Source organism: Recurvomyces mirabilis (assembly GCF_035927965.1).
Source record: "Recurvomyces mirabilis strain CCFEE 5264 chromosome Unknown scaffold_2, whole genome shotgun sequence".
Taxonomy (NCBI): domain Eukaryota; kingdom Fungi; phylum Ascomycota; class Dothideomycetes; order Mycosphaerellales; family Teratosphaeriaceae; genus Recurvomyces; species Recurvomyces mirabilis.
Genome location: NW_027041936.1, coordinates 1060196 through 1074394, shown reverse-complemented (window position 1 = coordinate 1074394; position 14199 = coordinate 1060196). Strand labels below are relative to the sequence as shown.

At 55.0% G+C, this 14199-nt stretch overlaps 7 protein-coding genes across 7 annotated transcripts; 3 read left to right on the top strand and 4 right to left on the bottom strand.

Annotated features, from left to right (window-relative positions):
* Positions 1-102: 102 nt before the first annotated feature.
* On the bottom strand, positions 103-3458 carry LTS14_001167 (uncharacterized protein; the record flags this gene model as incomplete). Its single annotated transcript, XM_064833876.1, has 2 exons — positions 103-3240; positions 3321-3458. 2 exons carry the CDS (start codon positions 3456-3458, stop codon positions 103-105), a joined length of 3276 nt encoding a protein of 1091 aa, XP_064698837.1.
* Positions 3459-4088: 630 nt separating this feature from the next.
* LTS14_001166 (uncharacterized protein) lies at positions 4089-5498 on the bottom strand (the record flags this gene model as incomplete). Its single annotated transcript, XM_064833875.1, has 1 exon — positions 4089-5498. The coding sequence occupies one exon, from the start codon at positions 5496-5498 to the stop codon at positions 4089-4091; it is 1410 nt and encodes a 469-aa protein (XP_064698836.1).
* Positions 5499-5884: 386 nt separating this feature from the next.
* On the top strand, positions 5885-6779 carry LTS14_001165 (uncharacterized protein; the record flags this gene model as incomplete). The annotated part of the gene is made up of 2 exons (XM_064833874.1): positions 5885-6620; positions 6670-6779. 2 exons carry the CDS (start codon positions 5885-5887, stop codon positions 6777-6779), a joined length of 846 nt encoding a protein of 281 aa, XP_064698835.1.
* Positions 6780-7061: 282 nt separating this feature from the next.
* Positions 7062-7527, top strand: LTS14_001164 (uncharacterized protein; the record flags this gene model as incomplete). The annotated part of the gene is made up of 3 exons (XM_064833873.1): positions 7062-7188; positions 7243-7403; positions 7459-7527. 3 exons carry the CDS (start codon positions 7062-7064, stop codon positions 7525-7527), a joined length of 357 nt encoding a protein of 118 aa, XP_064698834.1.
* A 472-nt stretch (positions 7528-7999) lies between these two features.
* Positions 8000-9018, bottom strand: LTS14_001163 (uncharacterized protein; the record flags this gene model as incomplete). Its single annotated transcript, XM_064833872.1, has 2 exons — positions 8000-8938; positions 8989-9018. 2 exons carry the CDS (start codon positions 9016-9018, stop codon positions 8000-8002), a joined length of 969 nt encoding a protein of 322 aa, XP_064698833.1.
* A 605-nt stretch (positions 9019-9623) lies between these two features.
* On the bottom strand, positions 9624-12452 carry ADE3 (tetrahydrofolate synthase; the record flags this gene model as incomplete). Its single annotated transcript, XM_064833871.1, has 1 exon — positions 9624-12452. One exon carries the CDS (start codon positions 12450-12452, stop codon positions 9624-9626), a length of 2829 nt encoding a protein of 942 aa, XP_064698832.1.
* A 624-nt stretch (positions 12453-13076) lies between these two features.
* Positions 13077-14096, top strand: TIF34 (translation initiation factor eIF3 subunit; the record flags this gene model as incomplete). Its single annotated transcript, XM_064833870.1, has 1 exon — positions 13077-14096. The coding sequence occupies one exon, from the start codon at positions 13077-13079 to the stop codon at positions 14094-14096; it is 1020 nt and encodes a 339-aa protein (XP_064698831.1).
* Between the last annotated feature and the right edge of the window lie 103 nt (positions 14097-14199).

Genomic DNA, 14199 nt, shown 5'->3' with positions numbered 1-14199 from the left:
GCACTCAGTGCAAACATCGACCAGAACGCCATTCAATCCCCCATAGCGCCAGTTCCAAGCCAGCCTACTAAAACAATCTCAGTGGCAGTCGGTTAAGCCGCCCTACTCTTCGTCACCCACAGAGAGGATCTCGTACTCCTCGTCCGTAGCAAAGCCATCATCCTCGCTCTCGTCCCCAGCAATAGCACTCATGATCTCAATCTCCTCGCTCAGATCATCGAAACCATCCTCCTCGACTGACGGAGAAGTGACGCTGGGCTCGGAGATAGCGACGGGAGCAACAACAGGCGTAGCAGGAATAGCTTCGCGCTCGACCTCGCCAGCCTCATTCTCCACGTAAGCAGCCTTGCCCTTGGTAGTCGACGACGAAGTAGCAGACTGGTAAGTGCTGCTGGCGGGACTCTCCTTGTCGAGCTTAGGGAAGACCATCGAAGAGCGCTCCATCTGCTCTTCCTCAGCCTCTGTCTCACCGCTCTTCTCCTTCTCAACCTCCTCGATAATCTTACGGACCTTCTCCTCGCTGCCTGAAGCAACGGGAGTAGCCTCCTCAGCCTTCTTCAGCTCCTCCTGCATAGACTTCTGTGCGGCCTCCTCACGGGCACGCATGATCTTAGCCTTGATGAAGTCGACACGCTGCTTAGCGTGGCCCTTGCGAGCCTCGTAATCCTCAGATGCTTTGTTCTGCGTGGCGTTCGTGGACGGGCCAGCGATAGGAGGGTGGGCAAATGGGTTTTGGATCGGAGCCTCGCCCTCACGCTTCTTCTGCTCTTCAGCAGCGCGAGCCTGCATAGCCTTCTGGTGCTGCGCACGCATAACCGCAAGCTGGCTCTGCATATCCTGGTTGACCTCGTTGTAAGCTGGAGGCGTGCCAATGAACTTGCCAAAAGGCCCACCAGAGCTAGATGCCTGGGCGTCCTGTGCTTGAGTCGCGGCCATAGTACGTATACGCTCCTGAGCAAGCATCATCTGCATCGCTTGCCTCTGCTGTTGCTGCTGCTGCTGCTGCTGCTGCTGCTGCTGCTGAGCCTGAACCTGTGCCTGTTTCTGCTGAGCCTGAAGCTGGGCCTGGAGCTGGGCCTGTTGCTGCTGTTGCTGGGCAATCTGCATTTGGCGTTGGCGCATCGCCATGTTCGCGTACTGTTGCTGCTGGAACTGGATGTTCTGTGGAACGCCCATGCCGCTCGGCTGACGCTGTGCCTCACCGACCTTGATATCGCACCACAAACGATGACCGAAAGGTGTACCATCCGCAGACTTCAAACGCCAGTAAGAGATGGAATCCCCAACACGAGCAGGAGCCTTCAGCACAACCTTGAACGCAACCTCCTCGCCGACCTGGACCTCACGACCGACAACATTGCTCTCCGAAGCAGCAGCAATATCAGTGACGGAAGCCGGATGTTGGTTGTCAATGTTCAGCATGTTGTCGCCACCAATGTACTTGACGCTGCAGCCTGCTGGCCAAGCGAAAGGACCTGGATTCTTGATCGTCCAGATCTGGGCGAAGCGGGCGCCAGCTTGCATAGGCGTGCCATCTGGAATGCTGTCGCGGACAAAGTGCGCCTGCAGCATGGTGGCTGGAACAGCATGAATCGGCACAACCTTGGGTGCCTCGGACTTGATGACAGGAATGGGCTGAGCGACCTGCTCGGTCTTGGACTCCACAACCTCCTGCTTGACCTCGCTGGGCTTGATCTCAGCCACGGTCTGCACTGGAATGGCAGCACTAGCCTGCTGGACTGGGACGACGGTCTCGGTCTTCTGCTTACGATCACCCATCATGCGCACCTCGCCATTGGGGTGTTCGTTCTCGGTCGTGATGCTCACATTACGAACAGGAGTCTTGAACTGGATGAGAGGGTGCGTGCGGTTGTGGTGGTTGCCAGGGAACGCCTCGCAGTTGGCACAGAAGTCCATGTCGTGGCAGACGGCACACTTGTAGCGTACGCCAGTGATGTAGGTCTGGCTTTGCTTGCTGCTGCAGAGTGGGCCATCACAGTAGATGCCGAAGTGGCGAGTGGCATGGGTGTACTGGTCCGCAATCGGCTGGTAGATAGCGGCGAACCGGTGACGAGGGTGGATGTGACGAGCGTTCTTGACGCAGTCGTTGCAGAAGTCCCAATCTGGGCAGTTCAAGCACTTATGTCGAACGCCGTAGATGCCCTTGTCGCAGCCATCGCAAATTGCGTTGTGGCGGATGTTGCGACCAGCCGGAAGCATGGCCTCGGCTTGCATGGACAGCTCGGTGTCGTCAGTTGCAGGCTTGAATCCATGAGCTGGGTGGTGACCATGCTTGTTTGCAACGTGGCAGCTGATGCAGAGATCGAAGTCCGCGCAATCCGTGCAAGTGACGAACTTCGCCTCTGGCAGAACGACAACACAGTTGTTGCACGTGCGAGTAGGGATGAGAGACTCCTCAGCCAAGGTTTTGGTGTCCTCAGCAAACGCACCAGGCATCTCCTTCTTGATCTCAACACTCTCCGCCTGCACAGGCTTCTTCAAAAGATCCTCAATGCGAATAGCCTTCTTCAAACGGGGCGAGATGCGCTCGGTGGTGCTGTTGACCACTTTGCCATCCTTAATGAAGCGCTTGATGAGCCAGTGAGCCTCGCCTGAGCAGAGCTTGCCACCAGCCACACACTCCTCGCACAAGTCGTAGTCGCCGCCATCGCAGATGCTGCAGTGGTAATGGGCATCGGACATGGGCTTGTCGCACTCGTTGCAGTACACCGACCAGGCGTGGCTGACGGTGGGAGCTGGCTGAGCAACTGGCACGCCAAGGTTGCGAACAGGGAGTGCGGTTGGGCTCGCGAGGTTCTGGAAGAAGTCCTTGTTGTCGGTCGTGAAGGGTTGTGGTACTGGTGCCTCAGCCTTGGGGTTGGTAAGCGTCTGCTGCGAGGCGCGAGCCTCGCGGAATTGGAAGATTCCACTACCCACTGAACGACGATCGAAAGCCATCGACTCGCGTGAGGCCGGAGATCCCTGGTAGACGGGGGAGTGAACGATGACAGGCTTGACGGGTTTAGCGGGTGTAGCCTCGGATGTGGACGCCTCCTCTTCTTGCTCGATTGGTGTGACGGTAGCCTTGAGACGCAGCTTCAGCTTAGCCTTAGCAGCACGGATGAGAGTCTTGAAGACTTGTGGATTGCTCGGGTCGAGTGTGACGAAACCGCCGGATGAGTCGGAGAAGCGCTCGAAGACGACGGTCTGCTCGGGTTTGATGGACAGCACGTGGCGGAGCTGCAGATCACGAGTATTAGCATCGAAAGTAATCATTGTGGGCGTACAGCCTTGCAGTGACTGCCAGCCTTATCACATACCTTATCAGGCAACACATTAGCACCCAGATCCCGGAGAGGCAACTTGAGCTTCTTCAAGCTGTCGTTGACGGCGATCTTGATAGTGATGAGAGTGTCCGCCGGCACGACATTGTTGTTGTGGTTCACTGGAGCAGCCATGATGACGGCCTCACAGTGTGATGTGTAAGATGAGGAGGATGAGTGTATGTGTGCAGGTGAGGGAGCTCGAGAGGAGAGCTACACAGCCAGCCTCGTTGCGTGATTGGTGACGCACTCGGCGGTCAGTAAGCGGTAAGCGTGGGCTGCGTTCTGGAACCACCGCTCTGGCACGATGATACGCCGTATAGGAGGGACAACGACGCAGTACCTGCCGGTCGTCGTGAGATGGAGATCGTATGTGTGTGTTCGTGTGTAGAAGGGTGAGAGAGGTAAGAAGTGCTGGAGAAAGCTGTCACGCTGTAAGGCAACGAGTTCCACGACGGAACGCTCGGACCAACACATGTGACTGCTCGGAAACGCCTCCTCCCTCACCGGAGTGTGAATAACGTTGTGTCAGCAATGGAAACCGGAGGAATGAGGCGACTGTATTACGAGGCCGGTGAGTGCCTGTGAGCGCCACTCTAATGATAAAAGCATTGAGAGTACTGAACGGTGATCTGGTATCTACCAAGTCAATACCGCCCTGCACGTGACCCATGTACCCTTCACAAACTCTGGCAACTTGCCGTTCACAAATTCAAACTCTTGTGGATCTCGTGGCATATGGAACAGCGATTTGTGCGTGTCAATTTATGACCATGTATCAACAACAGCAGTGCTATCGTAGTGGACGATCGTCCGGCCGTCCATAGCTTCATTCAAGCAGCGAGTCACCGTTCCAACCACATCTTTCGAAGTCAAAGCCAACCCAAGCTCTTGACTCGTGTGCCAGCTCGCTCGATCCATATTACCACTTCCAAAGACAGCAATGCTCCCGTCCACTATAGTCAGCTTCACGTGAGACTGCTGCGGCTCGTTCAAACCGCCGTCGCCACGCGGCTCGTAGTACTTGACGACAAGTCGTCCAGGTCCAGTCCGCATCAATCCCGCTTCAAGATCCTCATGGCTCACGTCCTTAGCAGTCGATAGCAGCCTCTTATGCTGCTTGACCAGATTCTGCACACACCGCGCTGTAGTCGTCCCAGCTGTCACAATCTGTTCGAGTACCATCAACCTTCGGCTTGTGAAGACTGTCACCTGTACGCCGCGTTTGCACGCAGCTAGAAGGGCTTCGATGCAAGGACCAAAAGTTAAGTTAGGTGTCTGGACATGTACTTCTCGCTCGGCTCGAGAGATCAACGTGAGCAGGTAGATGTTCAGTGGTGTCGGTGGCGGGCGATCCGAAGTCAGCCATGGCACGCTGAAGCGGTGGTGTGGCGAGGGGAGGAACAACGTGTCCACAGATGCAGCGTTGAGCTCTGCACTTGATAGCAACCCTTTGCTGGCACTCGAAACCAGCTTGCATTGCTGCGATACCTGAGTGTCCCCATCGGTCACATCAACACGATCGTCCGAGTCTGCCCAGAACTCCAACCAGAAACGGACGAACTGCCGAACAACCGGCCCATCCATGCTTAGACAGCCTTCGAACCACACCTCCCAGCTCACATTGCAGCTAGGAAGAAGTATGGTCTGGCGATCGATGATCACAAACTTCGGATGCATGACACTGAATGGCAGCTGAAAGATGCTCTTGACTCTCAAATCTAGTCCAGGCACTTCCGCCTCCGAAGGTAGACCCAGATCTTGCCGCCATCGGGTAGAACTCCAGTGTCGACCGTCTACTGAAGAGGTTTGTAGCAGTTTCTGCCATAATGATGAGGAAGAGAAGCAGATCCGTACTCTGATCTGCCTTCCATCTTGAACTGCTCTTGCAGAGAGCGTCTGGAGTGTGGTGTTGAGGTCGTCTAACGTCGATGAACGTGCCCAGAAGCAAGTCACTAGTATTACTTCATGTTGTGCTTGTTCAATAGCTGGCAGGATCATATTGGCGTAGACCTGAAGGCCAGTTCCAAATGCCACGCCTTGGAAGTTGGCTTTCGCGAGAAGTGTCATTGGGTCATCGCGCCAGTAGCCAGGTTGATCATGCCGTGAGGTTTCAACAACCTGTGGCAATGAGAGTTGTTCGACTACATCGTCGACCAGTTTCCGAGGCCCCATGGACGATGTAAAGCCCGTTTGCGGTTGAGCGGCTGCCTATTTGGCTTCGCTAATGAGCAGCGCTTGATTCTAGCAAACCAGAAGGCACCGTGGGCGGCTTCATGACTATTGCCGATGCCATGGTCCTTCTTCCTTCATGATATGAGGATGATATACGCCTCGATGAGCAATAGAACTGGTCAATGCATCCGACCCTTGCAGTCACCTTAAATTGGAAGCCTCGGCCAATCTCGTCTGATCACCAAGTCGTCGGCTGTCAGCTGAAGACGGACGACACTTACAACCGTACAATACGACAAGTTTACAGTAAACATCACACACAAGTCGCTAGATTCAATCCCGTTTGACGTCTAACGTCAAGAGTCTCACAAAAGTAACCAGGAACCATGGGCCCATCGGATTACAGCTACGAATACTTCAACGTCACATTCCCCTCCGAATATGTCGCCCAAGTCGAAATCAACCGCCCCAAAAAGCTCAATGCCTTCATCGAGCAGATGTGGGTGAACCTAGGCCACATCTTCCGCAAACTCTCCACCGATCCAGACGTCCGCGTAGTAATCCTCACAGCAGCCGGCGACCGAGCATTCAGCGCCGGCCTCGACGTCCAAGCCGCAGCCGAAGGCGGCAATATCACAGACCGAAGCGCTCTGGATCCTGCTCGAAAGGCGACGAAGCTGAGACGACACATTCAGGAGTTCCAGGACGATATTTCTGCGATTGAGAGGTGTGAAAAGCCTGTTATTGCTGTTTTGCATGGGGTGAGTTATGGGTTGGCTCTTGATATGACTACTTGTGCCGATATTCGGATTTGCGCGAAGGATACTCGGTTTTCCGTTCGTGAAGTCGAGATTGGACTGGCGGCTGATATTCGGACGCTCACGAGATTACCGAAGGCTAATGTGCCTATGAGTTGGATCAAGGAGGTCGCTCTGACTGCGAGGGATTTTTATGCGGACGAAGCTTTGAGGGTGGGCTTTGTGTCAGCAGTATGCGAGACGAAAGCCGTAGCACTTGAGAAGGCCCTCGAGATGAGCAGGCTGATTGCTAGCAAGAGTCCGATCGGTGTCCAGAGCACGAAGGAGATTATCAATTTCTCTCGAGACCACTCTACGCTCGATGGTAAGCAGTGTAGCCTTGCTTTAAATTCTCTCTGCTAACAGGCTCCCAGGATTAAATTATGTCAAGGTCTGGAATGCCGCGATGGTACAGACCAAGGATGTGGAGGATGCTATGCTGTCTGGGTTACAGAAGAAGAAGCCCGAATTCGCAAAACTATGAATGGAAAACTTTCACGTGTTCGCAGTCAACGACCGTGCCTTCCCAAAGTTTCACACTGGCGCGTTTCGACCTGACTTCACCGCTGCTTATGAGAATCGTAGCTTCGTAACGCCACAGAAGGATAAGCTGCTGCGTACTTCACCGATGGTGAGTAGGAAGCCAGATCTGATTGTCCCAGTCATTCTTCGTATTCAACCCGTGCATCATTTCCTATCATCCCCCCTACGGCAACCACCAACAAAGCCCACTATCGTACCATCCTAGGGCCCTTCTACACAAACCATGGCCATGGCGCTCGAGGGAGATCGCATGATGCTCGTCTATGAACAAAAGACCAGCGGGATCAAGCTCGTGCCGGACGGTGTCGCTCTCGTGGATGAAATGGAACTCATCATGGCCATGTCCAAGGGTAAAGTCACATCGCCAAGCTCCACGCTCATGCTTCATTAACAATGAGATCCAGACCCTAGCGTCTATCTCGTCACCAAAACCATTCAGCCGGGCCAGACATACATCGACCTCTACAAGAGCGACCTCGTGCGGGATGGAGATCAGATGTCCAAGTCGGCTGATGATTGCGAGAAGAAGGTAGCGGAGACGCCGTGGCGTGCGTGGTTGGGCTTCGTAAGTGTTCCAAAGCTTCGCAGAGGATGATCGATAATGCTGATTGGTGCATTAGGAGTGGGAGGGCCACAGCTTCACCGAGCTCTCAATCCTGACCATTGCACCGAACCACGCCGTTGCCTAGAGCGACTCGACTAAGGACTCGCTTGCGGTGAGTGAGGGAGAGGCTAAGAACGTAGCTGTGGTCGAGGATGGGGAAGTGTAGAGAGCGGTGGCCTTGCTCTGTGGACATCTCCGGCATCAGTCATCGCTCGGGCCACGAAATCGTTGTAAGATCGAAGTTACCCGTACATTACGAATCCGCACAAGCACCCGATACTGTACACGGATATCACCCATCATACGCACCTTCACTGCGTCCTGTTTACACGCAAAGTGGCCATCCATAATCTGCCATGAGAAGTTCCACTCCGACTGGGAAACGGTGGCCGGGATGCCGTCTGATGTCGCATCCTCAGCCTCGTATCCAGACCCCAAAGTGCTAGCTCAATAGAAACTTAGTACACCATATGCATCCACATGCGGTCGCTCGCCAGCCATGCACGTGACCCAACTATATCCAAATCCAGCAAGTCAGCCAACGAGAATCACAACGCTCACAGCAACACAGACGATGATACGTACCCACCATTCCCACTCGCACTCCTCTCCAACCCTCCAGGCCACTTCTGCTCCATCTCCAACCTATGCTTACTCTTCGCCTTCCCCTGCGCTACCCGGATCTTCTCGAAGAAGACATAGGCAGCGTAAAACACACTACACGTAATCCCAGCTTGAGGACCTTTCTTACTTCGAAAGGAATCGAGCTGCATGCCCTGGATCCGTTTTGGCCTGTCTTCGCTGAACGTCTGAGCGTACAAATCCCGGCAGAATTGTGCTTGCGAGGTGCTACTCTTGGTTATATACGCCGTGATTTTCTTGCGGACTTCATCGCAGGTATCGTACACCTCCACCGCATCGTCCTCTTCGCCATCCAGATGGACATTGCTGATATCCGGATAACCCTGTCCAGCACCACTCGCCGCCGCACCATCACCGCCGCCCGCCACCATCGCCTTCTTCCTCGGTATCTTGATCCCGGCCATCTCCATCTTCTTCAAGAACTCGAAAGCCGCCATATACGCATCACACATCGCACCCTTCTCCCGGCCCTTCTGTCCGCGGAAACGCAGCAGAGAGGCATTACTGACCCCGATCGCCTCGCAGAATTGTCCCACTTTGACCCGGCCACTATCCAGCAACCGAGTGATTCTGAGACGCACCTGGTCGCAGTTCAGATCTACAGGTAGGTCGTGGGGCAGCTCGATCGCGTCAACGTCGAAGCCGTGGATTGTGATGTTGGATTCGCGCTTCAGGTCCGCTGCTTGAGCTAGTGAGATTGCTGGTGCTAGGGCTCCGGGGTGCGGCTTCCAGGTGGACGAGTCCATAGAGACAGATGGGGCATCTTTACTCTTGTCTCCGGCAGCGGCAGGTGGTTGTGGTGCAGACAATTGATTCGCTCGAGATCCCGCATCTGCCAATGGCTCACGGATGCCCTTACTGAATCAGCTTGTATGGCAGACATGATACGCACAAGCTCTCTTACCGCGCCAGGCTGTTTCGAAAGCGCAGGCATGATTATGAACCCACAGTAGTGAACAACTTCTACAGCACTTGTGAATGCAATCAATATTCGTGAAGAGCGACTGAAGATTGATCTTGTTGGAGGAGAGACGCGACGGAGTAACGCGTTGCTTGCGATGACGAGATTGGGACCGTGCATATGTTTCTTATCGTCCAGCGCGGTATGAATCGACGTCGACGTCGACGTCGACCATCCTTACAAGATATACACAATCACATCCGCAATGCTCTACATGATATACAAATATCCATGCCGAAAAGGCCCCCGAGATGATCGGTCAAGCCAGAAACATCAGTGTTGAAGCAAAAGGTACGCCTCGAAAGCGCCTTCGCTAGAATCACGTTGAGTGAAAACTCTCCCCCTGCCCACCCATTTGTTGAACGCCAATTTTCCCATGCTTCACACACATATAAGAAGAGCAAGAGCGGCCGTGATGAACGAGCTCGCCATAAAAGCAACAGCTTCCCTTCCTCCTCCCGCCTTGCAGCCAGCCCAAAACCCTGGACTGACCGAAAGGCTCTCAAAAACCCGTACACGGATCCCAGTCCCAGTCCCAGTCCCGGTCCCGGTCCCGGTCCCAGCCACTTCTAGCAACCCTAAAACAACCCATCAACCTCCCCCGTCTCGCAATCAACCTCCACATTCAAATACCCCGGCGCAGTCGGCAACCCCGGAATAGTCTGAACATCCGCCGCAAGCGCAAAAAGATACCCAGCCCCAGCCGCCATCCTCACATCCCGAATAGGAACCGTAAACCCCTCCGGCGCACCCTTCAGCGCCGGGTCGTGCGAGAGGGAATACTGCGTCTTGGCGATACAGATGGGCAAATTCCCCAGGCCCTGTTTGGTGTACATTTCGACTTTCTTCCGGGCCGTTTCCGAGAAGTCGACGGCGGCCGCGCCGTACATCCTCTTCGCGATGGCTTCGATGCGTTCCTGGACGGAATCCTCGAGGCCGTAGAGCAGTTTGAACCGTTCCGGCTGACTCTGTTCCGCGACCCGAATAACCCCTTTAGCAAGATCCACGGCACCCACACCACCTTCCGCCCAATGATTAGCAGGAATCGCATCCGCCGCCCCGGCCTTCAACGCCTCCTCGCGGATAACCTCCAGTTCGGCATCGGTATCCGTCTCGAACCGATTAACCGCCACCACGACCTCCACCCCATACTGTCGCGCGTTCTGGATATGCTTGGCCAAATTCACACACCCCTCCCTCAAAACCCCCACATTCTCCGTCCGATACACCTCGGCCAACTGCTCCCCCGGTTTGATCTCGGGCCCCCCACCGTGGACCTTCAACGCGCGGGCCGTAGCCACTATAACCACGACGTCCGGCACGAGGCCAGAGTTCCGACATTTGATATTCATGAATCTCTCCCCGCCCATAGTGAAGTCGAAGCCGGCTTCGGTGACTACGAAACCCGTCTTGGCATTATGATCTTCATCCTGCTCTGTGCCGGCTAGTTTCAGCGCCACGCGGTCGGCGATGATGGAGGAGTTTCCGATGGAGATATTCGCAAAGGGACCGGCATGCACGAATACAGGTGTCCCCTCAAGCGTCTGCATGAGATTGGGCTTGATAGCATCCTTCATCAATGCTGTTAGAGCACCACCGATACCCAGATCGTCCGCTGTTACGGGATCGCCGGCCCGACTACTCGCCACGACCATCTTACCCAACCGGTCACGCATATCGGCGAGGTCGGTCGAGAGTGCAAGTACAGCCATACATTCCGATGCGACGGAGATGTCGAACCCGGTTTCACGCGGTGGCACTTTGTTCTCAGTGGGTGCTTGGCCGATTGTGATGCCGCGGAGATGTCTGTCGTTGACATCAAGGACTCTTCGCCAGGTGATGGTTTCGGGGTCGATGTCGAGGCGGGCGAATTTCTTGGCTTCTTCTTCAGTAAGCTCATTCGGATCAGTCTTGTCGATGCCGAGTTTCTTTAGTCGTTTGAACATGATGGGTAGGAAGGTTCGCTTTCCTTTCTTCTCGGGCACAAGCCTGCGGAAAAGGGGCCCGTCCTTTTGTGTTGCTTCGTGGTACATGCGTGTGTCGATTGCTGCGGCTAGGAGGTTGTTAGCGGCAGTGATGGCGTGGATGTCGCCAGTCAAGTGTAGATTAAACTCGTCCATGGGGATGACTTGGCTGTAGCCACCACCAGCAGCGCCACCCTTGATGCCGAAAGTGGGTCCTTGAGACGGCTGTCGAACATTGGCGAACGCTATGCGACCTAGCTGTCCAGCGAGTGCTTGTGTGAGACCGATGGTGGTTGTGCTCTTGCCTTCACCAAGAGGTGTGGGTGTGATGCCGGCGACCAGGATGTATCGTCCATTTCTGCGATGTGATAGGCGTGACAGGACATCCAGAGATACCTTGGCCTTGTATGCACCAAACGGCTCGAGCTCATGCGGTGCTATGCCGACCTCAGAGGCAACCTTTGTGATCATCTTTGGATGTTGTGCTCTCGAGATAGCAATATCGGATGGTACTGGACTCTTGAGCTTCAGTGGGAGCGGAGTGATATGTCGTGACTTTTGTCGGTCAAAGTAGCTGTCGGCAGCATTGACAACATTTCTTAGCAGCATAGCAACAGTCATCGGCCCAACCCCGCCAGGCACAGGTGTAATGTAGCTGGCCACCTCAACAGCGGCATCATAATCCACATCCCCCACCAGTCTCTGCCCCGACTTCTTGGTATCATCCGGCACATAATTCGTCCCAACATCAATAACCACCGCCCCTTTCTTCAACCAATCCCCCTTGACAAACCTCTCCTTCCCAATAGCGGCAACGACAATATCCGCCCTCCGCAAGATGTCCTCCATCCCCTGCGTCCGACTATGACACACCGTGACCGTCGCATCCGCGTTCCTCAACAGATAACTGACCGGCGCCCCAACGATATCCGACCGTCCCAAAACGACTGCGTTTTTCCCTCTAACATCAATCCCGGACTCCTCAAGCAACACCATAACCCCCTTGGGCGTACAAGGCACAAACAACGGCGTTCCCCCCTTCTTCGCCAACTCCCCAATATTCGGGCCCCCAAACCCATCCACATCCTTCGTGTCCGCCACCGCACTCGTGACATTATACTCGTTAATATGCCCCGGCACCGGCAGCTGGACTAATATCCCATGCACGGCAGGATCATTATTGAACGCGTCAATTTTCTCCAACAATTCTATCTCGGAGATGTCCTCGGCGTATTTCTCCAGGTTGCAGACGATGTTGGCTTCCTCGGCGGCTTTGAGCTTCATGCGGACGTAGGTGCTGCTGTCGGAGCGGTCGCCGACTTGGATGATGACGAGGCCGGGTTTGTAGCGGGGGTTTCGGGCTTGCTTGTCGGCGATTTCTTTGGAGATTCTTTCGCGGATGGTCTTGGCAATGGCCGTGCCATCGATCTTGGTGGCGGTCATGGTGGCCGTGCTCACGCTGAAAGGTCGTGCACCAGCGAGTGTGGTGTTGAGCGGGTCAGCTGACCTTTCAGCTCGGGTGGGTAGAAGATGTGGTCTCGTGACTGGGCGGAGGGAATATGTTGTGCGACAATGCCAGGGGTGAAAGTGAATCTGGCGAGCTGGAGCTGTGGTTGATAGTAATGATGAGTGAGAGGATGAATATTTTGTGCCCCGCGCGCCGATTGCGGAAGGTCGAGAGCAGTAGCAGCAAGAAGTTTGACGCAGCATTTGAAGGAGTGTCGGGGGAGTTGTTAGCAGTGAGCGGACGGTGGTAAGGAGCAAACAACAACAATAATAATAATAATAATCCTGGCCTTCTATGGTGTACAGTGGTGTACAGTGTATGGGGGGTAATTCTTTGGCTGAAGCCCTCTCTCAATATCAATGTGTCACGCCAACCATCAATAATAATAAGGGGCGACGGCATTTGCACCACCATCGACTTTTTCCACGACCGAATGCTAGCTCCGGCTATCACCGAGCCACTCAAACCATGACTCACCCCGCGCCAAGATTTCGACATCCCTCTAACATATTTTGGCAGGCGCGACATCGAATACCATCTGGAGAATCAATATAGCAAGCATGCGCCCCATCCTCCTCCAAGGCCACGAACGGGCCCTCACCCAAGTCAAGTTCAGCAAAGAAGGCGACCTCCTCTTCTCCGTCAGCAAAGACCACGTCGTCTGCGCCTGGTACAGCGCCAACGGCGAGCGTTTCGGAACCTACAAAGGCCATCAGGGCGCCCTGTGGACCGTCGACGTCGACCCCACCACCACCCTCCTCGCCACGGGAGGCGCAGACAACACCCTCCGACTATGGGAGATCAAGACCGGGAAAGAGCTGAAACGCTGGGAATTCAACACCTCCATCCGCCGCGCCGAATTCAGTGAAGATGGGCGACAACTCCTCGGCGTGACGGAGAAGCGACAAGGCCAATTAAGCAACATCTTCGTCTACGACATCGTCCCCGACGTCACCGCCGACCAATCCACCGACCCCACCCTCCACATCACCGTCGAGCTCCCCCGCGTCACCGTCGCCGGCTTCTCCGCCCTCAGCCGCTACATCATCACGGGCCACGAAAACGGCAGCGTCGCCCAATGGGACGCCAAGACCGGCGAGCTGATCAAAGAAGAATTCCCGCACGAAGACGGCATGTCCGTCACCGACCTCCAATGGTCCTCCGATCGCACCTACTTCATCACCGCCTCCAAGGACAAAACGGCTAAACTCATCGATTCCGAGACCCTCGAGGTCCTGAAGACATATGTCGCCGATACCCCGCTGAATAGTGCTGCTATCACCCCCGAACCAACGAATTATGTGATTTTGGGAGGCGGCCAAGCAGCCATGGACGTCACCACCACGTCCGCCCGGCAGGGGAAATTTGAAGCCCGCTTCTACCATAAGATTTTCGAGGAGGAAATTGGACGTGTGAGGGGCCATTTTGGGCCGCTGAATTATGTGGCGGTTAGTCCGGATGGGAAGTGTTATTGTTCCGGCGGGGAGGATGGGTATGTGCGCGTGCACCATTTCGATCCGCCGTATTTTGACTTTCGGTTTGAGGTGGAGAGGGAGAGGGAGAGGGGGTTGCAGATGTGAGGGGCGAAGTGCATAGATTCCGAGGGTTAGGTCAGTAAGATGTCGACGCTGGGCTGGGCTGGACTGGGTTCGGCTGGGCTACTAAAGGGCTACCTACACTGGG